At 36.4% G+C, this 22906-nt stretch overlaps 1 protein-coding gene across 4 annotated transcripts in view; it reads left to right on the top strand.

Annotated features, from left to right (window-relative positions):
• The window catches only part of Sbf2 (SET binding factor 2), a 412775-nt gene that overhangs the window by 206386 nt on the left and 183483 nt on the right, over positions 1-22906 (top strand). For all 4 annotated transcript variants that reach the window (XM_029556331.1, XM_029556330.1, XM_008853457.2 and 1 more), the window contains 5 exons: positions 5889-5966; positions 7254-7367; positions 7841-7969; positions 8350-8448; positions 20073-20277. In XM_029556331.1, the coding sequence (XP_029412191.1) occupies positions 5889-5966; positions 7254-7367; positions 7841-7969; positions 8350-8448; positions 20073-20277 (625 nt within the window). The remainder of the gene's footprint in view (positions 1-5888; positions 5967-7253; positions 7368-7840; positions 7970-8349; positions 8449-20072; positions 20278-22906) is intronic.

The following is a 22906-nucleotide window of genomic DNA, read 5'->3' as shown; positions in this document are numbered from 1 at the left end:
CCAGTCCCGGACCCCAGGGCTGGTGAGGAGACTGTGTCAGCAAAGCCGCATTCAGACACAGGAGACCAGGTTCAGTGACACAGGTCTGCTTTATTGCAGGAAGGCACAAGCTTATATAGGGGTAGTGGTCCAATCACAGCACAGCAAGTAGGATACCTTATTAGCATAACCTGGATTCCTGGAACCCATGTGACCCTGACAGTTGCAATATCCCCCTAGGCTCAAGCCTGTCTCCCACAGCTTCCCTGTCTCCTCACTCTGTTTCATACGTCTTACCTCTATGGAAAAAACAAAGTTGTTTGTTCCTTTGACAACTATCCTCCAACCTGAACCACTGAAGGTTACAGTGCCAATTAGTAATCTTTTCATCAACACCTGACAGACACGACTTCTTGTCCTGTTATTTTTCCTCAGTATTTGAATTAGTTTGTTGTTGTTTTCAGGTCTTTTACTGTGCCTTTAATTTTATATATATATATATATTTGGACTTTGCCTATGTTCATTTCTCTCCTATTACTTTCCTTCTCCTTCCTGTCCATTCCCACTAATCCTCTTCTTCCCATGAGAACAGTCTCCCTCTCCTTTCATGTCACCTCTGTATTTAAATCTGGATTCCACTTCTGAGAAAAATATTTGTCTCTTTCTCTCTCTCATTACCTTTTTTATTGCCCTTCTCCTTCACTCTTCACTCCCTCCCTCCACATACTCTCCCTCTTTTGTTTTGTGTGTGTGTGTGTGTGTATTGAAATTTAGTTTGCATATCTGAGAGAAAATATGTGGTATATCTCTGTGTTTTATCACACTTGACATGATGATCTCCAGTTCCATTCATTTTCCAGAAAATGACATAATTTAATTCTTATTTACAGTTGAATAAAACTCCTTTCCTTCCTTCCTTCCTTCCTTCCTTCCTTGCTTCCTTCCTTCCTTCCTTCCTTCCTTCCTTCCTTCCTTCCTCCCCTCCTTCCTTCCTTCCTTCCTTCCTTCCTTCCTTCCTTCCTTCACTGATAGGCACCTGAATTGGTTTCATACCTGTTTGAATTGTGACTTGTGCTCCAGTAAACATAGATGCACATGTATCTTTGTAGCATGCTAATTTAGATTCTTTTCGATAAAAGACTATGTGACTTCTTTATGACTCCAGTATCTGAAAGTAATGTAGTAGAGTCATATAGAAGTTCTACTCTTAGTTTTTTTGATGATCTTCCATACTGATTTCCACAGTCGCTGCACTAGTTTACAGACTTGCTGGCAGTGTATGGAGTTCCTCTTTCCCCACGTCATGGCCAGCATTTGTCACTTGTTTTCATGATGATAATCATTCTGACTAGAGTGAGATGGAATCTTAATATAGTTTTTAAGAAACCCTTACACTGTTATAAGAAAACATTGCTAATAACCTACAAGATATAGGTGTAGGAAAGGATTTTCTAAATCGGACATGAATTGCTCAGAAAACAAGGTCAAGAATCAACAAATGGGGCCTCATTAAACTAAAAAGCTTCTGTACATCAAAAGAAGCAACCAAGGAAGTGAAGAGAAAACCCACAGAATGGGAGAAAATCTTCATCAGTGACACATCTGACAGAGGTTTAACATCCAGAATATATAATGAACTCAAAAAAACAAAGAATTAAGAAAGGAAATACCCCAATTAAAAGATGGGCCTAAGGAACTGAGCAGAGTTCTCAGAAGAAATAAAGGAATGCCTAAGAAGAATCTTAAAAGGTGTTCAACATCACTATTAATTACAGAAACACAAAACCATTTTAGGATTTCATCTTACCCCAGCCAGACTGGCTAAGATCAAGAGAACAAATGATACCAAACATTGGAGAGGATTTGGGGAAAGGGGAACACTCATCCACTGCTGGTGGGGTTGCAAACTTGTTCAACCCCTATGGAAAGCGAGGGGAGAACACTTAAAAAACTACAATGAACCTACCATTTGACTCAGTTATACCACTCTTTGACATATACCCAAAGAACTCACATTGTTGCAGAGACTTGTACATCCATGTTTGTTGCTGCCCTTTTCACAATAGCTAAGAGATGGAAGCAACCTAAGTGTCCCTCAACTGATGCATGGATAATGAAAATGTGGTGCATTTATACGATTGAGTTTTACTCAGCAGTAAAGAAAGATGAAATCATGAAATTTGCAGGTAAATGGATGGAACTAGAAACTGTTAACACTAAGTGAGTAAGAGACTCAGAAAAGAAAACGATGTATGTTCTCCCTCATATGTGGATCCTAGCACCAAATCCTGATACGTGAGTATGTATCCAGACATAACTACAGGAACAAGGATAATGGAAAGGAAGCAGGGAGGTAAAGGAAAAGAATCTGAAAGAGAAGAACAGTAGGCAACAGGCATTAATAAGGGAGATATGGATAAAAATAGGGTTATTTTAAGGGGAGGTGGGAGGGAAGGGTATACAAGGAACTTAGGGGATAAAAGGAAAGAAGACACTTGAGAGGTGGGACCATAGGAGGAGAGTATTATTAAGGAAGAAATGGGAAAATCAGGGGCACCTTAAATGGGGAAACCATGATGGCAGGGTTAGACAATGCGAGAGGTAAATAATGCCTAGCTAATTTTAAAAAAACTAGAGGGATCCATATTAGTCCAACAACCTCTGACAAATTATACATACTACTAGATCGAGGAATAATATGTCTAGGCAAGGTTTATCTGAGAGCGTTTGGTCTTTTCCCAAGCTTTATCTACATGGCACATGGTAATTAAAAGTACCAGACTGGTGGAACTAACCTTCTTGGATGTTTAACAGCCATACTTTGAGGCCTATACTAATTTGGACAGAGGGACATAAAGGACAGTTTTTGTTTCTTGCCCTCCTAGGTTGACTAAGTTCCAGGGGACTATGAGCATCTCTCAAAATGTCCTGTAACTGTGGTCAGCCACCCATCCTCTTGATCAAGGAGGCTGTGGAGACCCTGCCAGATGGACTTGAACCAGTGTTCAGTCTACAAAGAGGAGGGTCAACACAGAGGAATCATTTCCTCCGTGCTTCCAAGCAAAGCCAGCCATGGTCAAGCAGGACCTTTGACTTATCTTCACATAGATGGAACTGGTAGAAGAAAGGAGCCAAGGGCTCCTCCCAAGTCCATGTGACCCCTGAGGAGCAGATCCTCAAATGGCATTAAAAGTAAAAATAAATTGGTTTATCTGGGCCAACTGTAGGGTTTTAAGCACCCAATAGGAAAGTATAACTAAAGATTAAAGGGGTCAGTATAATTTTTTAAGAGTCCATATGTATAGTTAAAGGCTACATAACAGGAAACAACGCAAGACAGGAGATACCTTCCTTTGAGTTATTGGCTAGGGTGGCCCAAGAGACTCCCAGACAGAAACCCAGCATAGAACTGGGAAAATGACCCCAATCCTATCTAAAGGAATATTGACAACTGATTGCTGCTAGATGAGGAACAACGGATCTTCCTAAAATAAGGATCTCTAGATAGGCTGACCAGATTCATCAGACAGACAAGCACTGGGGAACGTCTGGGGCTACCAACAACACAGTGGACAGTAACAGAGATGACAGAGTATATGGGCTTCATTGAGTGTGGGGAGGGCTATCAGAGGGTGCCATTTGGGAAGTGGGCATATAGATGAATAAGATTGTTTTGGATGTTCTGTGTGATATTCACACACAAACAATCAACAAATAAAAGTTATATTTGAGGAGGAAGCATAAAAATTTACTTCATATTAATTAGTAAAGGTGACAAACATTAGCCTTGAAATCTACCTGATGACTTTATATCCATACTCAGGTGCCAAGAATCTGAGTGTAACCGATTGTGACTAGTAAAATCAGATACATAGAGATTAGAGACACATGTGCAAACATCTAAGTGTTAGTAGCATTAAAAAATGAGTTTCTGTAGGAAATGGTATATTTTAAAATGAAATGGAGATCTTCTTTAGAGGGTAAAAACTCACTCAATTTTATATCTTACAGGGTTTATACTGAGTTCAGTATTGTATAACTGTATTAATTCAACTGTGAACCTAAAAATTTACAGCCACTTTTAAAGAGATGGAGCTTTGCTCTGGAAATTGTTATTGAATATGTTAAAGCTGTAATGACATGCTTCTTCTAATCATGTGGTTATTAAATAAAAAATAAAATAAAATATTTTATTTATTATTTTTATTTTTGTGTATGAGTACATTGCCTGCATGTGTATAAGTGCCCCTGTGTCTTGCAATGCCCATGGAGGTCAGAAGAAGGCATCAGATACCCTGGAACTGGAGTTACAGTTGTTAGCTGTCCTGTGGGTGCTAGTAAGTCCTCTGTGAGAGCAGATAGTGCTCTTAACCACTGAACCATCTCTCCAGCCCCTAATCTATTTAATTTGTGTTTCCCTGATTGCTAAGGATGTTCATAATTTTTTTCAAATGTTTGTTGGTCATTTGTATTTCTTCTTTTGAGAACTATCTCTTTTATTCTTTGACCCATTTATTGATTGGTTTGTTTGGTTTGTTTTACTGATGTTTAACATTTTGAGTTATTTGTATTTTCTAGATATTAATTCCCAGTCAGATACAGAGTTGGCAAAGGTTTTTTCTAATTCTCTCTGTTGTTTCCTTTGCTGTCAGAAGGTTTTAAATTTCATGCAGTACCACTTGTCAGTTCTTAAACTCTTCCCTAAGCTATTGGAGTCCTTTTCAGAAAGAACTGTGTACCTATGTCTGTTCCTTGAAATGTTTTTCTTATGTTTTCTTCTAATAATTTGAAGGATTCAGGGCTTACATTAAGGCTTTTGATTAATTTTGAATTGATTTTTGTACAGGATGAGAGAGAGCAATCCAGCTTCATTTTTTGATAAGGAGTTATCGTCTTCTCAGGACTGTTTATTGAAGGAGTTGTCTTTTCTCCAAATTATGTTTTCTCCAAGTTATTTTTTCTCTCAAAAATCAGGTGGTTGTAGATAGGAGCATGGTTTATTTTTGAGTCCTTTATTCTATTTCAGTGGTTTACATTCCTGTTTAGCTTTTAATTATATTAAGAAGCATTGAGCCAGGACTGGAGCGATGGCTCAGTGGTTAAGAGCACTGGCTGCTCTTGCAGAGGACCTGGGTTTAATTCCCAATACCCACATGACAGCTAACAACCATCCCTAACTCCAGTTCCAGAGGATCTGACACCATCTTCTGACCTCTGTGGGCATTGTGTGACAGGGGTGCACTTACATACATGCATGCACATAAAATAAAAATGATAGATAAAATAATTTGGTTTTTTTTTTTTTTAAAGCATTGAACTGTGCATGGTGGTACATGCCTTTAGTCCCAGCACTTAGGATGGAGAGGCTAGTGGATATCTATAAGGTTGGTCTGCATAGCAGCTTCCAGGCCAGCTAGAGCTACAGGGAGATCTTATCTCAAAAAAAAAAAAAAAAAAAAAAAAAACCAACAAAAAAAAACCAAATCACACAAACAAACCCATTTAAAGCAAATACCTGTTTTTCGGAGGAATGATCCACCTAGACATACAGAATTGCTCTTGACATTCTCTTTCCAGTGTGTTTGTTTGCTGTGTGCTAAGAGCTGCAGATATTTATATATATCAGTCATGCATTTATTTATTTGAGGTTTATTTTGTTTTATTTCCAAATAAGTGAGACAAGATTGTAGATTTCTCTAAAAGGTCTTTTTTTCCTCACTAAATATTTTGTCTTAAGAGATTTTTCCACCATAGTACACACAGAGCTGTATCAGTTAAGTCAGTTGTATTTCATGGTGGGAATATAATCTAATTTATATACTGACAGTTCACTTAAGAGCCCAAAGAAATTAAAGAATAGATTTTATTGGTCCTAGAACTCTTAAATGATAAAACTTGTTTGCTTTAGATTTTGCACCCTGATTTGGAAGTAGCAGATCATGCCTTCCCTCCTCCACGAACAGCTTTATCCCACTCAAAAATGCTGGTAAGAAATTTAATATTAAACTTTGATATTTTAAAAGAGTGCTGTACCTTTATTTGGAGGTTGGCTAAAGTAGCTGAGCGGAGTTGGAGTTAAAAGTAAACCAAAATCAAAACTACTATTACTAGACTGTCCTCAAGTAGGCTCTGTAGGCCAGTGCCTCACCAGGAGAAAGGGGGTCTGACTGTCTCATCAGTAGAACAGAAACCAGAGTCTCAATTAAAGCCTGGAAAACTGCCCAGGGTAAGGATTTGGGGTTTTCTGGTTTTGTGGTGCTGTGTATCAAACCAGTACCTCACTCATGGTAGGCAAGTGCTACATCCCCAGCACTCAGGTAAGCGTTTTAAAAAGGGAGAATACTTAGAAAAATGAAAACAGTGAATGCTGATTGTAGGAGAGAATTAGATTTGAGGACTAAGCATGCAAAGGAGTTTCAAAAAGGAATCATAAAAGAGTGAATGAGTAGCAGAAGCCCTTTTTTATTTTTTCCTAGAGGTAAAACAGTAGTCAATAGAAGACCTAACAGATTTGAACTGTTGTGAAAAACGACTTAAGTGATCTTGACCTTCATTTGTCTACCAGTTAACCTAAGGCATTGACTAAATAATTATGTAGCTTTCCTTAATAGTTAAAAATATTTATTATTTTTACTTTATGTATAGGAGTGTATTGCCTGCATGTAAGTACACCTGTGTCCTACAGTTCCTGAGGAGGTCAGAAGAGGGCATCCAAACCCCTGGAACTGCCATGTGGGTGCTGGGAATTGAACTAGGTTCCTCTGTGAGAACAGCCTGTGCTCTTATTGCTGAACCATCTCTCTAGCTCCCCCTTAATAGTTTTAAAATTGTCTCTATTAAGACCTTGATTGGGAAGAAATAGTTTAATCATTTTTATTAGAATAAGAATACTTTTTTAAATTTAGATAAATGTTGGAAGAATTTTGTAAGTTTTTAAAAATATAGTGTTTTGAGGGTGTTTTCCTTTTTATGTTTAATTCTTTTAGCAGATACAAAAAAAATCAAAGGACTTGGGATATATTCCTTTCTCTAACATGGTAAAAGAAGAAACTACTTATTTTTTCCCCTAGAGGAAAATTGTATATAGTCAAGGTAAATTCTCCTTGGTTCGGTAGAAAGAACAGACTAAACTGCCCAAGAATGGTGTAGACTGGAAGCTCACTGCTTAGGACTGCTACAATGAGACAAGCATCAAGAGCACAGACAGTCTTTCTAACAATTTTTGTTTTTTAAGAAATTAAATTGCCTAATGTATTTCTTCTTGCATTTTCAGGATAAAGAAGTACGAGCAGTTTTCCTTAGGTTCTTTGCACAACTTTTCCAAGGATATAGATCATGCCTACAACTTATAAGAATTCATGCTGAACCAGTAATACATTTTCACAAAGTAAGATACAGTACCATGTTGTATCTGTTAAGTGGACTCTTATTTAATGAAACAACTTGTTTTTTTCTAAGCATCTGTATTGATCTTAATTTATCAAATGTGATTATTTAGAGTCTCTGCTTTGTGTGGTACATGACAAAATGATACTGTAGAGCTGACATGGTTTCCTTTAGAGTATGTTAACGTGAATTTTTTTTTTCTTTTAGAGTTAAGTATTATTAATATCTACTTTTCCTGTTGACTTACAGATGGATTCATTTTTATTCATTTTTATTTCATTATTCTTTATATATGTAGTATTTCAGGTATCAGATTAAAAAAAAACCCTTTGAGAGAAATTTACTTCAGAACAGTGTATAGTGATACATAAAGTCATTCAAACAGACTTCTATTTTTTCTATTTTTATTTTAACCATTTGTCCATTTCCAAATGATAAATTATCTTTTCACTTTTTTTTTTTTTTGCTTTACAGACGGCTTTCTTGGGTCAGCGTGGTTTGGTTGAGAATGATTTCCTCACTAAAGTCCTCAATGGAATGGCATTTGCAGGCTTTGTTTCAGAAAGAGGCCCTCCCTATAGGGCCTGTGATCTCTTTGATGAGGTATCATTCTTATCAAATAAATTATTTATAGGTGTAGACTAATAGTTAAAAGCAAAACACATACTTTTAACTAAATCGTAAAGCATATTATAAATTAAGCATGAAGTAATCTGAATATTATTCCTATCAAATCTGGGTATTTTCTAATTTGTAAGCTCCAGAGGTAACTGCTCCCAAGTCATGGAGGCGGGACCACCAGCAGTCCATGGGTATGATAGTCCTCTGTACCCCAGCATAGAGGTGAAGCCCAGTACAAATCTAAACTACTTTGTTTTAAAAATACGTATTTTATATGGTTTTTGCTTTACAAATTGTAGGAAAATGTTTTTAAATTCAGTGTACTTTGGCATTGATATTTTGCCATCTGATTCTTTTCAAAGTTGGTAGCCTTTGAAGTTGAGAGAATTAAAGTTGAGGAAAGTAACCCACTGAAGATGATAAAGCACATTCGAGAACTAGCTGAACAACTATTCAAAAATGTAAGTAAGTATATATTCAGTCAATTTGAAAAGTGTGTTATTGTTTCATTGTCAAAACTTAAATCTTCATCATTCAAATAAAAATCCTTACACCCTGGTTATAAATCATAAGAAATTACACTTGATACTTCTATCAAAAATAAATCACTTTTTTTCAGAGTAATTTGTATTAGTCACTATATTGGGAAAATGTCTTAGCCTCATTTTTTCCATTTATCTTTTTTGCCCTCATTGTGTTTCTTCATTTGGGTCTCATATTTAGTACATACGTTTAAACACATTGGAGGTCAGAAGTACCTTAACCAGCATTGGCAGAACGCTCTGCTTTGGCACAGTATGGTGATCAAACATCATTTACATTCGTTATTTTGAACACATGAGGTAAAAGCTAGAAAGAAAGAAAGAAAATGGCAAATGACCACAGAAAATCAAAAGTGAAAATACTTCCTGGCTAGAGGAAGTATTTAAAGGGTTAGGTTGTGGTTAGTATGAACTAGCTATTTGAATATTAGCAAATGGACAATCTTATGATAGCCGGCAGATTACATTCTTTTGGAATAGTGGATATTGACTGAGTTAGTGTTGTTGGTCATTCCTCCTGCTTTTGAAGCTTTAGATTCCTTTTGCTAAGAAACATAAAAGAGGAAAATGTGTCCTTCTAGGGAAAAGCAGGACTTGGTTTTAATATTCTGACTCCAATGAATATCGTTTTTTAGTTATTTGATAAAATAAAGCAATTTGAATATTGAGTCACTAATCATTGCTTTGTCACATTCAATTGAAATCTTAGAACCAGTTTGTAAAAACAGAAATACTAAGCTGTGTTACTTTGTCACATATTGTTTGATTTTTTTTCCTTTCCTTTTGCACGTGTGTGTATGTTTGGAGGGGGGCTGTATGTCTGTATCAAGGATTAAACCCAGTGCCTTGTGCATGCTAAGTAGCCTCTATACTTCTGAGCTATTGAGCTATTCCACCTGCCCTACTCAATTATGTTCAAGTTTTATATTTAGACTCTGATCAACTTCCTTTGAGAGAAATAATTCTTTTTGAAAGATAAAGCAAATTTCAAAGTCTCCATATTGAAACAGTTTTTCCTTTTTGAACTGTGCTTATCTGTTTTTCTACATAATTGAATTTTCTTTTTTAATTTTTTTCAGTTGCTATTTATTTAAAAGCTTTGACAGTATACCTTGCCTAACATATAAAAGAAACAGTAATATGTTTAACACATGCCAAAATCTTTACATATAGTATTCTTCTAAAATATTTTATTTTTATTTTTATGCATGTGAGTACATTGCCTACATATATGTAAGTGCACCCGTGTTATGCAGTGCCCACAGAGGTCAAGAGCGGGCATAGGATCCCCTGGAACTGGAGTTGCAACAGTTGCTAGCCACCATGTACATACTGGGATTCAAACCCAGGTCCTCTGCAAAAGCAGCCAGTCTCTTAACTTCTGAGCCATCTTTCCATCTCCCCACATAGCATTCTTATGCCTGGCAAAAGATCACTTTATTTACTATTTTGATTATGTAACACAGTGGTACTTCAGTTGACTGTCCTTTGTAGAGTATTATTTTTCTAAGAAGCCATATTTCATATTCCTAAATTATCACATTTTAAGTCCTAATAGATTTAACAAAAGTGTAAGTGAATGACATGACATTAAGCACTTTATATACATTTTCTCTAATGCTTATAGCATCCCCTTAAGGTAGTTTCAGTATCTCCACTTTTGGGAGAATAATTGACCTAGAATTATGTTGCCTTTAAGTGATAGAATCCAGATTTTAAATTCATGAACTTTCATATGTCTAATTCCTAACATCATTGTGTCAGGTTGGCTATGTCTTCAATTCAAAAAAACTAATATTTCCATTACATATGAAAGTGTTTTTAACATACTTTCTCACTTGGAAATGACCCTGTGAGATAGAGAAGGCTTGAGTCAATGTGGAAACTGAAGATTAGATAGAAAGCAGTTGTTCCTTCTCTAGGTAGGAATTATTTATTGACGCATTTCGAAGAAGAGCAAAAGTCAAGTGGGAATTAGTTCAATAATATTAGTCAAATGATGCCAATTCTTTTACTAACTAGTTAAGTCATTTTTCAAGGCTATTCCAGGAATAGAAAATATTATAGCTGATAAAGTGACCAGAATTAGGATTCTGCTGTGAGCTGTTAGATGCATCAAGAGTCAGTTTAATATAACTATTTAGTAGAAAACTAGTATTAGGTTCTCGCCGATGTCCTGTACCCTATGTAGCCTCAGATTCCTAAGTCTGATGCCAGTATCAGGTATGGGCTCCATCCTAGGAAGCAGACCAGCTCAGGACCAGATGGATGCCGTGCAGAATTCTGCCAAATCTTCAAAGGACTAATAAAATAGAAAATGAACCAACACTCCCAAATTTCTTCTATGAAGCCAGTATTACTCTTAATACTAAAACCAAGCAAAGCCAAACAACAAAAAAAAGAAAATTATAGACTAACCTCTCTGATGAACATAGTAGTAATTCTCAATAAAATACAAACCACATGTAAGAGCACATCACAAAGAGTATCCATTACCATAATCATTTTGGCTTCATCCCAAAAATGTAGGGATGGTTTAACATACGTAAATCAATAAATGTAATCCACCACATAAACAGACTAAAGGACAGAACCACATGATCATCTCATTAGAAGGCTTTGACAAAATCCAACGTCCATTCATGATAAAAGTCAGGGAGACTCTAGGCATACGGGGGACATAGCTCAACATAATGAAGACAGTATACCACAAGCCCACATTCCACATCATACTAAATGGAGAAAAACTGAAAGCATTCCCCATAAAATCAGGAACCATACAAGGATGTCCATCTCTCCATTCCTGTTTAATGTGGTACCTGAAATCTTAGCTTAGAGCAATAACACAAATAAAGGAGATAAAGAGTAATACCACAAACCAAAAAGATATAGATTTGGAAAGGAAGAAGTCAAAGTATCTTTATTTGGTTTGGTTTTTTTGAGAGAGGGTCTACTTATACCCCAGCTGGCCTGGAACTCACTATGTAGACCAGGCTGGCTTTGAACTCACAGAGATCCACCTGCCTCTGCCTCCCAAGTACTGGGATTAAAGGCAGGTGCCACCATGTCTGGTTCTGTTTTTAACTAGTAAAGTTTTTTTTTTTTTCCCCAAAAATCACATTTCTAAAATTCCCTTTTGGTAAGGAAGAATCAATCATATAATTTTATTTTATCTATTCTTGGATTAGAATTGAGGCATGGTGATGCCATTCAAATGTTTGTAAACACTTTATTGTGTTTAAGTGGGCTATGTGTATCTAACCTATCTTCACTTCCTATTAAAGGATCTCAAACACACCTTTATTTTTCCAGTTTCTTCTCAACATTCTTTTATATTGCCCTTGAGATTTCAGAAACATCAATTTAATGAATTGTAACTGGAGTTAGGTCTTATTGATTTCTGGAACTTCCTAAATAATTAAGAAAAACATTTTGTGACTTCAGAACAAGGGAAACATGAAATAAAGAAGAGTAGAGTAGATCCACTAGAGACAAATTACAAAAACACTGGTGGGGTTTATGCCTCAAAGATTAGCGTCAGGATACCTATACAACTTTTCCTCTGTGTCTAATATATAATACTGAGGGCTGCCTTTAGGCTTCCAGTGTCTGCATGAGAGCATATTTTCCTACTTATTCCCCTTATCCCTGTGATTGGTGATGTGCACTTGTATACAACCACTGACTGTACATTATAAAGTGTTAAAATACAGCAAGGTAAGAATTTTATAAAACTTCCATTCCAAGGTATTGAGAAATCATTTGAATGTATGTATTTTATTTAGGATGATTTTTCTAATTTATTTTGTGCTGTAGTCATATGTATTTGCTTGATTATGTAATTTACATTAAAAGGAAAAATTAGAGAATTTCAATTCTCTTATAAAAGGAGATTCCTATTCTGCCCTGTAGATTTGTCATTGTCCAGCATTGAATCAAATGAGTATTAAAATCACAGGGCAGGAGCTTGAGAAATGGCTCAGTGATTAAGAGCACTGGCTGCTCTTGCAGAGGACTCAGGTTTTGTTTCCAGCACCTACATGGCAGCTAATGATTTGTAACTCTAGTTCCAGGGGATCCAATGCCCTATTCTGGCCTCTGAGCACTGCATGACATAGGTGTACTTAAATACAGGCAAAACTTATATACATTTAAGAAAGTTAAATCCTATGACAAAGCAAAGCTTAAATACAGATAGAGTCATTAAAGTCAAATAAAGTCTACAATCCTTTATATTTCTGCAGAAAGCTAGTTTCCCTACCATGTAAATTTAATATCCACTAATGATACTTGTACTATTTGCCTACCGTGAATTAAAGAATTTCTTGTTAGAAAATCAAAACATAGACATAAACAGCTTACTTTTAAAATGAAATAGGGCCCTTAACTCAAAGCATAACCCCTGTCTAATTTGTTTCTTCAATGTATTGTGATTTCACTTAACGTATAGGAAGATTTTCGGTGTACACTTCTATATATTTTGACAAGTGCATGATGCTACCAACTCTATAATAAATGCATCTAGCATTCCTAACAAGCTGGAATGTTCTTTAATGCCTCTGTAGTCACATCTCCTACCACCTCAAACACTTGATATCCACTCATCTGCTTTCTGTCTCTGTGGTTTTTCCTTTTTCATAATTCAGCTTTGAGCCTGGCCTCATTCACTTAACATTCTGTATTTCAAATTCATCTATGATGCCACATATAGCTAAATATTGTACCTTTTATTTCTGATTAGTATTCCACTGTATAGATATACCATAATTTTATCTGTTGACCAGCCAAAAGGCAATTTTTGCAATTATGTTATGTTAAGAATTTATGCAGGTATTTGAATAAACAAATTTCCATTTCTCTTAGATAAATACTTAGAAACGAGATGCGATAATGATAATGCAACATTTACCTTTGTTTAATAACTACAAAATTGGTTTTCTAAGTGTATCATTTTGCATTCCCACCAGCAGTATGTGAGAGATTCATTTGATTTACATCTTCACCAGCACTTACTAGAGTCACTTGTTATTCTTTGTTGCTTCCATTTTGTTGCGGTTGTTCTGTAAGTATGTAGTAGTATCTCCACATGGGCTTTTATTTGAATTTTAGCAGAGGAATTAAAGAGTGGGTATCTTAGCTAATTATTATATGCTGCGTTGGTATTTGTGGTACAAGTAGTTATGTGGTACAAGTAGTTATATAAGAATAGAAACTCTGCATCTGGAATAACGATTCTCAAAAAGTGCAACCTTCCTCATATCTCCCCATTCTATCTAGAGACATGGTCATTTTGGGCAGTAGCTGGAAATATTTTGGGTTATCACAGTTGAAGAAGCTGTGCCACTGTCAAATAGTGAGCCCTGGGAGCCAGGTGCTTCCAAATGTTTTACAATGCAATGAAGACAAAGAATTATCATGTTAAAAATGCCAGAAGTATCAAGGTTGAGAAGCAGATCCAACTAAGGTGAAGCAGTCACACATTAAATACAAAAATCTCACAGTAATGCTATTGAGTTATCATTGAAAGACTTGTAAAGCTGGAGAATTGAATGTTGCGTTTCTTCAGTATCATCATCATGTACACTGCTACACAACTCAAGAGTCCAGTTGTGTGTTGGTAGTACTTAGTGATATACACCAGTGATAGTAATGTCTTAAACTGTATTCAGGTGGGTTCTTGTTATCCCCCAGAGCTCTAGGAGTAACTGGTAGACATTAGGCAATTTAAAATACCCAAATTAATCTGAGGAAAGTTATAATCTATATCAAAGTCACATTGATTTGTCATTCATTGGGAAGTTCAGTGTGTAGGTAGGAAAAATATTTTCCCTAGTATAACTGTTGCCTACTTTGGATCTCCAATAACACTTGAGATTTTGTTTTGCTTTGTTTTTATTTGTCACATGTACCTTTCTTTCTGTAATTCCTAAACATATTCATTTAGCCTGGCAAAGGGAGAAAAAAAATTTCTAGATCATATGATGTATGTTTGTAATTTTTTTCAAGACTGAGAAAAACAGAGTGCCAGCATATATGTGTACTGCATCAGGGTTACAGAAATAGTGCCTCAAAAATCATTGTCAAATTCAAAATTATCTTAATGATAATGCTAAATTTAGCCAGACTTTTCACAGGCAGTTTTTTTTTTCGGGCTTACATAAAATTATTTCTATGTCCAGTGTGTATAGTTGTCTAAGTCTTCAATTATTACTCTGTATTTGCATTTCTCTGGAATTGAAGGCGAAAATTTGGCTACTGCTTTGCGTTGTTGGAAAATAATGTATTTCCTTGTTTCAACAACAAAATCGCACTGCAATTTTTAATGAGCTCAGTAACCTTCAAGGAACTAGTTCAAACTCGTTCACGGTTTTGAGCAGAGGAGATATTTCCAAGACTTCACTGAATACAAGGAACCCTCCTGTCATTGCTCTTCTGCTCACAAAAAGCCTTATGGGATCAAGTGCAGTTTCAGTTGGCACATGTGGCCCTTTCACAACTTATCATGATGCCCTTTAGGGGGCAGCAGTGCACAGACGCAGCATCTAGGAAACCAGCTACTAATCAGATTTGCATCTTCTAAACACAATATGCCATAATTTAGTAAATTTTAACCTAAGGTCTGCATTTTAGTGTCGAATTTTTCTACAATTGCAAATAGCCTTGACTTTGAAGGTTTTGGATTTGGTTTACAGTATTTCTGATGACTTATATGTAATGAATAAACAACATTTTTCTTTTTTTAAAAAAAAATATATATTTGGTCTTTTTGAGACAGGGTCTCCCTGTAGCCCCAGCTGTCCTGGAACTCACTGTGTAGACCAGGCTGGCCTTGAACTCACTGAGATCCGCCTGCTTCTGCCTCCCGAGTGCTGGGACTAAAGGCTTGTGTCACCACACCCAGCTAAAATTAAAAATATTTTATTTATTTTCATTTTATGTGTATGAGTATATTCCTGCATGTGTGTTAATGCACTACTGTCATGCACTGCCCACAGAGGTCCAAAGAAGGCATCAGATCCCCTGTAACTGGAGTTAAGGACAGTTGTTAGCTGCTATGTGGGTGCTGGAAATTGAACCCATGTCTTCTGCAAGAGCAGCCAGTGCTCTTACTGCTGAGCCATCTCTGCAGGCCCATGAATAAATATTTAGGTTGATTATTGGGAGATGTGTGTAGTAGGTGTATGTTCGTGTTATTAGAACTTTGCTATAACATCTTGTCACAGTCTTCACAAGACCCTTATGATGTAGGTACTTTTATCATCAGTACAAATGAAGACACTAAAACACAAGAGGATTGTCACTGTATCAGATCACACTATTGGTAAAGTGACCAAGCAGTTTTTGAACCCCAAGACAATCTGAAATCAGAAAGCATGAAATAAAAGTACTTTGACATACTACTACTCTCAGAGAATCAACCAGACTTTCCCCGAGTTGTAATGTCACCTGGTATTAGAGCTTCACATCTACTCTTGTTTCTGGATTCCCTGTGTAATTTCCCTTTAACCCTTCACTAATACCAGTTGTCATACTTTCATTTTTTAAGGTTTATCAAGCCTTGATGTGTCTGGAAACCTTTACTCTTCCATTTTCTCTTTGGATTAGTCAGATCTCTTTTATTGGGACAAAATACCTGAGACAACTTGCACAGAGGAAAGATTTATTTTGGTTCCATGCTTCAGAGGGTTATTTTTGAGTGCATGGTTGTGGTGGCATAGTTCATCATGACAGCATGCATGGTGGGAAAGGCTGCTCATCCCACTGCAGCAAGGAAGCAGAGGGAGGAAGGGGCCAGTGTGCCAGTATGCCTATCAAGTGCACATATGCAGAGACCTAACTTCTTTCTCCTGAGTCCTACCTCCTAATTAGCACTCCAGATAGTACCTGTGGCTACTGATTAACCATAATTAGCATGTGAGCCACTGAGAGACATTTAAGATCCAAGCCATAATGTGCTTTTGAATTTCATTGACTATTTATGGCTCTTTGCTCTTTCCTATAAAGTTTAGGACTAGAAGTAATATATGTATCCTTATTTTTCCAAACTACCATAAGTTACTGTTAGAACAGATAAGAGATGCTAAGAAAAATAAAATACAATTCAGAGATACTTCCATTATCATGAAAGTTTCTACTTTATTAATATTTTAGAAAAATATTTATTTTTATTTTATGTGTATGAGTGTATTGCCTTCATGTCTGTAAGTGCACCTGTGTTACACAATCCCCACAGAGGTCAGAAGAAGATGTCAGATCCCCCGGAACTGGAGTTACAGATGGTTGTTAGCCACTTTGTGGGTGCTAGGAACAGAATTTGTGTCCTCTGCAAGAATAGCCAGTGCTCTTAACCTCTGAGCCATCTCTCCAGCCCCAATTTTAAAGATTTATCATGATTATTTCATGTGAAATACAGTGCAGAGTTTTGTTTTTAATTATTACTACAAAAAAAAAAAAAGCAAAAGTAGAAACAGAAGTAGTAAACGTACTTCAAATGATTCCAGATTCAAGGCCCATATGAATTACCTTTCCAGCTTGGAAAAAGATATTCCCAAGATGTTTCAGAGAATTGATGATTATAAATTTCAAGAATAGAAATCATGCATAAAGAATAAGGCAATGGGACTAGAGAAATGGCTCACTGATTGAGCGTACTGACCGAAGAGGACCCAGGTTTGGTTTCCAGTACCCACATGATAGCTAACAACTGTCTGTGACTCCTGTTTCAGGGGATCTAACACCCTCTCCTGACCTCTACGGGCATTGAACACACGTTGTAAACTTGCATGCATATCAGTTAAAACACTCATACACATAAAATGAAAATAGATCAAATAGTTAAAAATTAAAAAAGAACAAATAAAGGTCAGGTGTGGAGGCGAACGCCTTTAATCCCACAGAGGCAGGCGGATCTCTGTGAGTTCAAGGCCAGCCTGGTCTACATAGTGAATTCCAGGACAGCTGGGGCTACAGGGAGACCCTGTCTCAAAAAAGACCAAAAAAAGAACAAGTAAATACACTTTTTGAAAAAAGCAGTTACAAATACTACAGACCAGAGATGTTTGTGCTGATCCCAGGCAGAATTTTAGAACTTTTTAAAAATATTTTTTATTTATTATTTTTACTTTTTATGTGTACGAGTGTATTGCCTGCATATGTGTGAGTGCACCCATGTCATGCAATGCCACAGAAGTCAGAAGAGGGCTTCGGATTCTCCTGGAACTGGAGTTAAGGACAGTTCGTAGCCGCCATGTGGGTGCTGGGAATCAACCAGGTCCTCTGCAAGAGCAGTCAGTGAGCCATCTCCATGTGGGTGCTGGGAATCAAAACCAGGTCCTCTGCAAGAGCAGTCAGTGAGCCATTTCTCCAGCCCCAGAATTTAAAACTTTTTAAAGCATACCTGGAACCTTTTGTTTTGTATTCTCAGGAACCTTATAAGGTAAGCCTGAGTATATCTCTTAGATAAAGTCATTTGTGCAACATTGTATTTTGAGTAGAACAAGAACTGAACCTAGGCTTTTTGACACTTCTCTTGTTTGGCTAACAAATGCTAACTGTATCCCCTGCCCTGACCTACACTTTTCTTTTCTGGGTCTGGGCACATAACCAGAAAGAATTGTAAGGAGCAGTTCTAATGAATGATGACAGTTGGCCATTATTAACTGACAAGAGCATGTTACAGGATACTAGTGAGTTTAGTCTATACTATGAATAGCATAGGTTCAGTGGAAATGAGGAATGTTTTGGTGGCAAAAGGATAATAAATGCTAGAATTAGTTTAAGAATGGTTGAAAAGTGGCCTTCCCAAGAGAACTTTATAGAACACATGAATTCCACTCTGCCTAGTATTTGAAATACAATCCTGTTTAATTAACTAGGTGCCAGATAAAAATTCATGCCAGTTCTAAGATTATTTTTAAAATATTAGCTGATAGTGTTAGGGGTGTAACTCAGTGGTAGCATACAGAAAGTCCTGGGTTCAATTTCCTGCACCCAAACATGAAAATAATTATTATTACACGTTTGGTGTGTGTCCTACACATTACAGTGCAGGAGGAAGTAGTTCAAGAGTGCCCACTGCATGGCTAGCAGGTTTTTTTGTTTTGTTTTACAACAGGTATACAGCATAGGACACACAAATAACAAACAAAACTTTTGAAAATTGGGCTAGAGAGATGGTGTGGCCATTAGGAGCACTTACTGCTCTTGGAGAGAATCCAAGTTCAGTCCCAGCTCCCATTATCGGGCTGCTCACAACCAGTTGTTATAACTCTAGCTCAGGGTGATCCAGTGCCCTTTTTTGGCCTCCACTGGCACTGTACACTTGTGTACAGATACACACATGCATACACACAAAAAAATAAAAGTTTTTCTTTTAATTAGAAAAAAAATTTAAAACCTTTAAAAGTTGACGGAATGAAGCATCTGCTTTGTGGTGCTTTATTTTAGTGAGACAAAGTTAGACAATAAATAAAATTAATATTATGTGGAAAAATAGTAAGGGAGATAAGGGTTTATTACAGGAGAATATAATTTTAGGTAAGGTGGCCAGAAAAAAATGGCTTAAGAAATTCAAATTCAGACGGGATGTGGAGGCGTTCCAGATCAAGTTGTGTGCAAAAGCCTTGAGGCAGAAACAGGAAGACCTGCACATGCCTTAACCAGGATGGATATATGACATACTTCATAAAAAACTAGATCTATAGTCTTGTAAATAAGAACTTTGGGTTTTATTCTGATAGAGAACCATTTGAATGAACAAGGTTATGTGATGATCTGTTATGCTTTAATGACTAAGGTAGAGTCGGAGGCCATTTAGGAGACTCTGGGCACTATGAAAGGTATTGGATTCAACAAAGGTGAGAAGTAGTCAGGTTATAAACATATTCTGTTAAAGGTAAAGTCCACAATGTTGGCAGAAAAATTAATAACTGGATGTCAGAGAAAAGGTTTAAAGATGACCAGTGTTTTCACAGGAATGATTAGAAAAAATAAACATGGCAATCATTGCAGTAGGAAGCTGTAGAAAATGGGTTTCTAGGTGGGCTCCATTGTAGACCTAAGTTGAATTGGTATTTTAAACTGAAGTGGAAACATTCTGTGTAGATATCTAAATAGATGAATATAGGATTGGAAGAAAGCTCAGAGATAAATTTGAATCATTGGTGTTTTTATGGTTAACAGCTAGGAACTGGAAATGATCTCCAAGAGATTTAAGTGTTGATAGGGTAGAGGCCCAAAGATTGAGTATTATGGTCCTTGTATAATTAAGAGATTAGAGGGGTGAGAAGTAAAACTATAGCAACAAGACCTAAAAGTCAAGTGGATGAAGTGTTCATAGAAGAGGAAGACCAGCTGTCTCAAATGCTGCAGAAAGACCATGGAAGAAATATGATGCTGTTGTTCTGCACACTGTGGCGTGTGTGTGAGTGTATAATCACTCTACTGTCTGATTGCAGTGCCCCTAAGAGCTCCCATGCCCTTTCTGACTATTTTCCGTTGTTATATTAACCTTTGGATGATTTTACCTGTTTATGATGTTGCAGGAGAATCCAAACCCTCATATGGCATTCCAGAAAGTTCCACGCCCAACAGAAGGATCCCACTTGAGAGTTCATATTCTTCCTTTCCCAAAGATTAATGAAGCCCGAGTTCAAGAATTGATACAGGAAAATCTTGTGAAGAATCAAAATGCACCTCCTGCAGCACGAGTTGAAAAGAAATGTATAGTGCCAGCAGGCCCACCTGTTGGTATGTGAAACTTGCCTCTTTGTTTGTTTATAGATTTTAAAAACAAACCTTTATGAGTTTGGTCTAGTGGTACATTTCTATAATCCCAGCCCTTAAGAGGCTGAGGCAGGAGGATCACCACAAAATTGAAGCCAGCCTGGGATACATAGTGAGATACCTGGCACGCCCGCATGAGTGAAGAAAAGTGGTACAGTTCCGTGGATTTTTATAGAGTGAATGAACTCATATAACTTGAATCAGAGTATTATTACCACTCAAACTGTTCCATTTACTACCTCTCACAAAGAGTGATAATTACCTAACTGCTACCACTATAAAATATAATTTTTAAAGCAACTTTATTTATATGTAATTCACATATCATAAATGACTACCTAAAGTGTGTAATACAGTGACTTTCAGTATATGCATATTTTTTCAACCATTGCCACTATTTGGTTGAAGAACATTTTAAGCCATATAGAAGCTTTCCCTTGTACCTGTTAACAAAAATTTCCTATTTCCTACCTCCTGTCCAGATTAGGTAGTAATCTAAGTCCTTGTCTTCAGAGATTCGCCTATTTTGGGAATTTGATATAAATGGAATTATATGCCATGTAGTCTTTTGTGACTGGCTTATTTCATTTAGCATAATATTTTCAAGGTTTTTATAGTAGCATATATCAGTATGCCATTGCTTTTTATGAGTGAATCATGTTCCATGGTACGGAAAAAAATGCATAGGCATTTCATAGTTTTTAATCCATTCATGAACTGATGGACATTTGGGTTGTTTCTACTTTGAGGCTAGTATGAATAATGCTGCTCTGAACCCTACGTACAAATTTTATGTGGACGTAACAATGTCTTCTGTTCTCTTGAGTACATACCTAGGAATAGAAGGCGAGCTTCTGTGATACTCTATGAGTGGTATTGCAGAACTGACTGTTTTCCAAAGCAGTATACCATGTTACAACTCAACCAGCTGTGGATAAGGGTGTGATAACTCCCAGCCACCAAAATGTTGTACCTCTTCATGTTTGTTGGCATTTGTCTATCTTTAAACAATATCTGTCTGTCCAGTTTACTTTGGCTACTTAGTATGGAGTTATTGGAATTCTATGTATATTTTTAAGTAATTCTATTATTAGATGCATGATTTGCAAATATTTTCTCTTTTCTGAATTATCTTTCGTCACTGATGTTTGTCTCTTTATAGCAATTGAAGGAGATGTGTTAAATTCTCAATAATAGCAGAGTTGTCTATTTCCAATTTAAGCTCTAACACGGTTTTTTAAAAATATATTTTGTAGTTGTCTTATTACATGCATATGGATTTGCAAATGTTATATAACATTACTAGTGATTTATTTCTTTATTATGATGAAATGTGAACTAAATTGTATTCTTAAGGGAAAAATTTAATTCCCAGATGGTAAACCTACTTATAAGAAAATGTATGTTTTCTAATAACTCAGCCTAAAGAAAATTTAAAATACTGCTAAAGAAATTCCAGAATTAAAAGTTTATAAACACAGTGTTGTTGCCCTTTCAGTAAAATACGTAGTAGTGCTATTTAGAGAGTACAAGGCATTTCCTTGTGTAATATGGATAAATTTATAGTTCAGTGTATGTCACTGACCTGTATGTGTGAGAAGCTCTAGAGCCTATTTAAGAATGAACATTTCAGACAGAAAAATTCATGTGAAATAATCAGTTCCTCCATCATGGTCATTCAAAAAATTTAATGTGTGAATTAAACTTATTCGAAGATAGCTATATAAATCCTGTAAGGGCTATTTTGTGCCAATTGATTTATTGATTCTGGTGAAGGACTCTTGTTACAGAACATGTTACTGTAAGGGAAGGCTGGGCAGTGAGTTACCTAAGTCATCTTTGTACTGTTTTTGCAGCTTTTCCTATGAGACTATGATTATTTCCAGAGTTAAACAGTTTAAATCATTATTTGAAGAACATAAGATTTCTATTGATGAGATGAAAGAGAAGCTAATGAGTAAAATCTTTATTTGCTTCAAGTATGTAAGAGATGAAAACACTGTACCTGTAGATTCTGAAGAAGAACTGTAAAATATAAGCACTTTCTTTTTTTGGCTTAAGAATGATGGTACTACCTCGTTTGTAGTATGAAGTACAAAAGATGTAGTACAGTTCTCTGAGAAAAATATACTTTGTCACTACTAACATTTGCTACTCTAACATTCCCCCCTCTGAAGAGGTAACCCTAAAATCTTTTAAGAATTAGATAAAAACTCCCAAATAGTTTCAACATTTTTGGCCTTTGGAATGGAGTATGTTGCTAAGAGGCCCAAGAACATTGTGACTTTTAGCCAAGAAACTGGCTACTTTTCTTTCAGATCTTTTTACCCTAACTGCCTAGCCAATTCCTACCTCCAATTCTTATCACACCATCCTCTGAAGAGGTTACCCAAATTGCCAATAGGGAATCAGGATGCAGACCGCTCTGGCTTCTTCCATGCTGAACAGGGACGCAGGGTGAGGCAATTGGAGTACCCCTTCAGTGGGTCTATCTAAAAGACTCCCAAATTGCATAACTCTTATCTTGAGAGGGGAAAGGAAAGTCTTTGAATCGTGAATAGATGTGATGAAGGAGAAGTAAAGGCAAGAGTAA

Source organism: Nannospalax galili, unplaced genomic scaffold (genome assembly GCF_000622305.1).
Source record: "Nannospalax galili isolate Female #2095 unplaced genomic scaffold, S.galili_v1.0 scaffold44, whole genome shotgun sequence".
Lineage (NCBI taxonomy): Eukaryota > Metazoa > Chordata > Mammalia > Rodentia > Spalacidae > Nannospalax > Nannospalax galili.
Note: the sequence above shows the minus strand (reverse complement) of the source record. Positions and strands in the feature narration are given on the sequence as shown.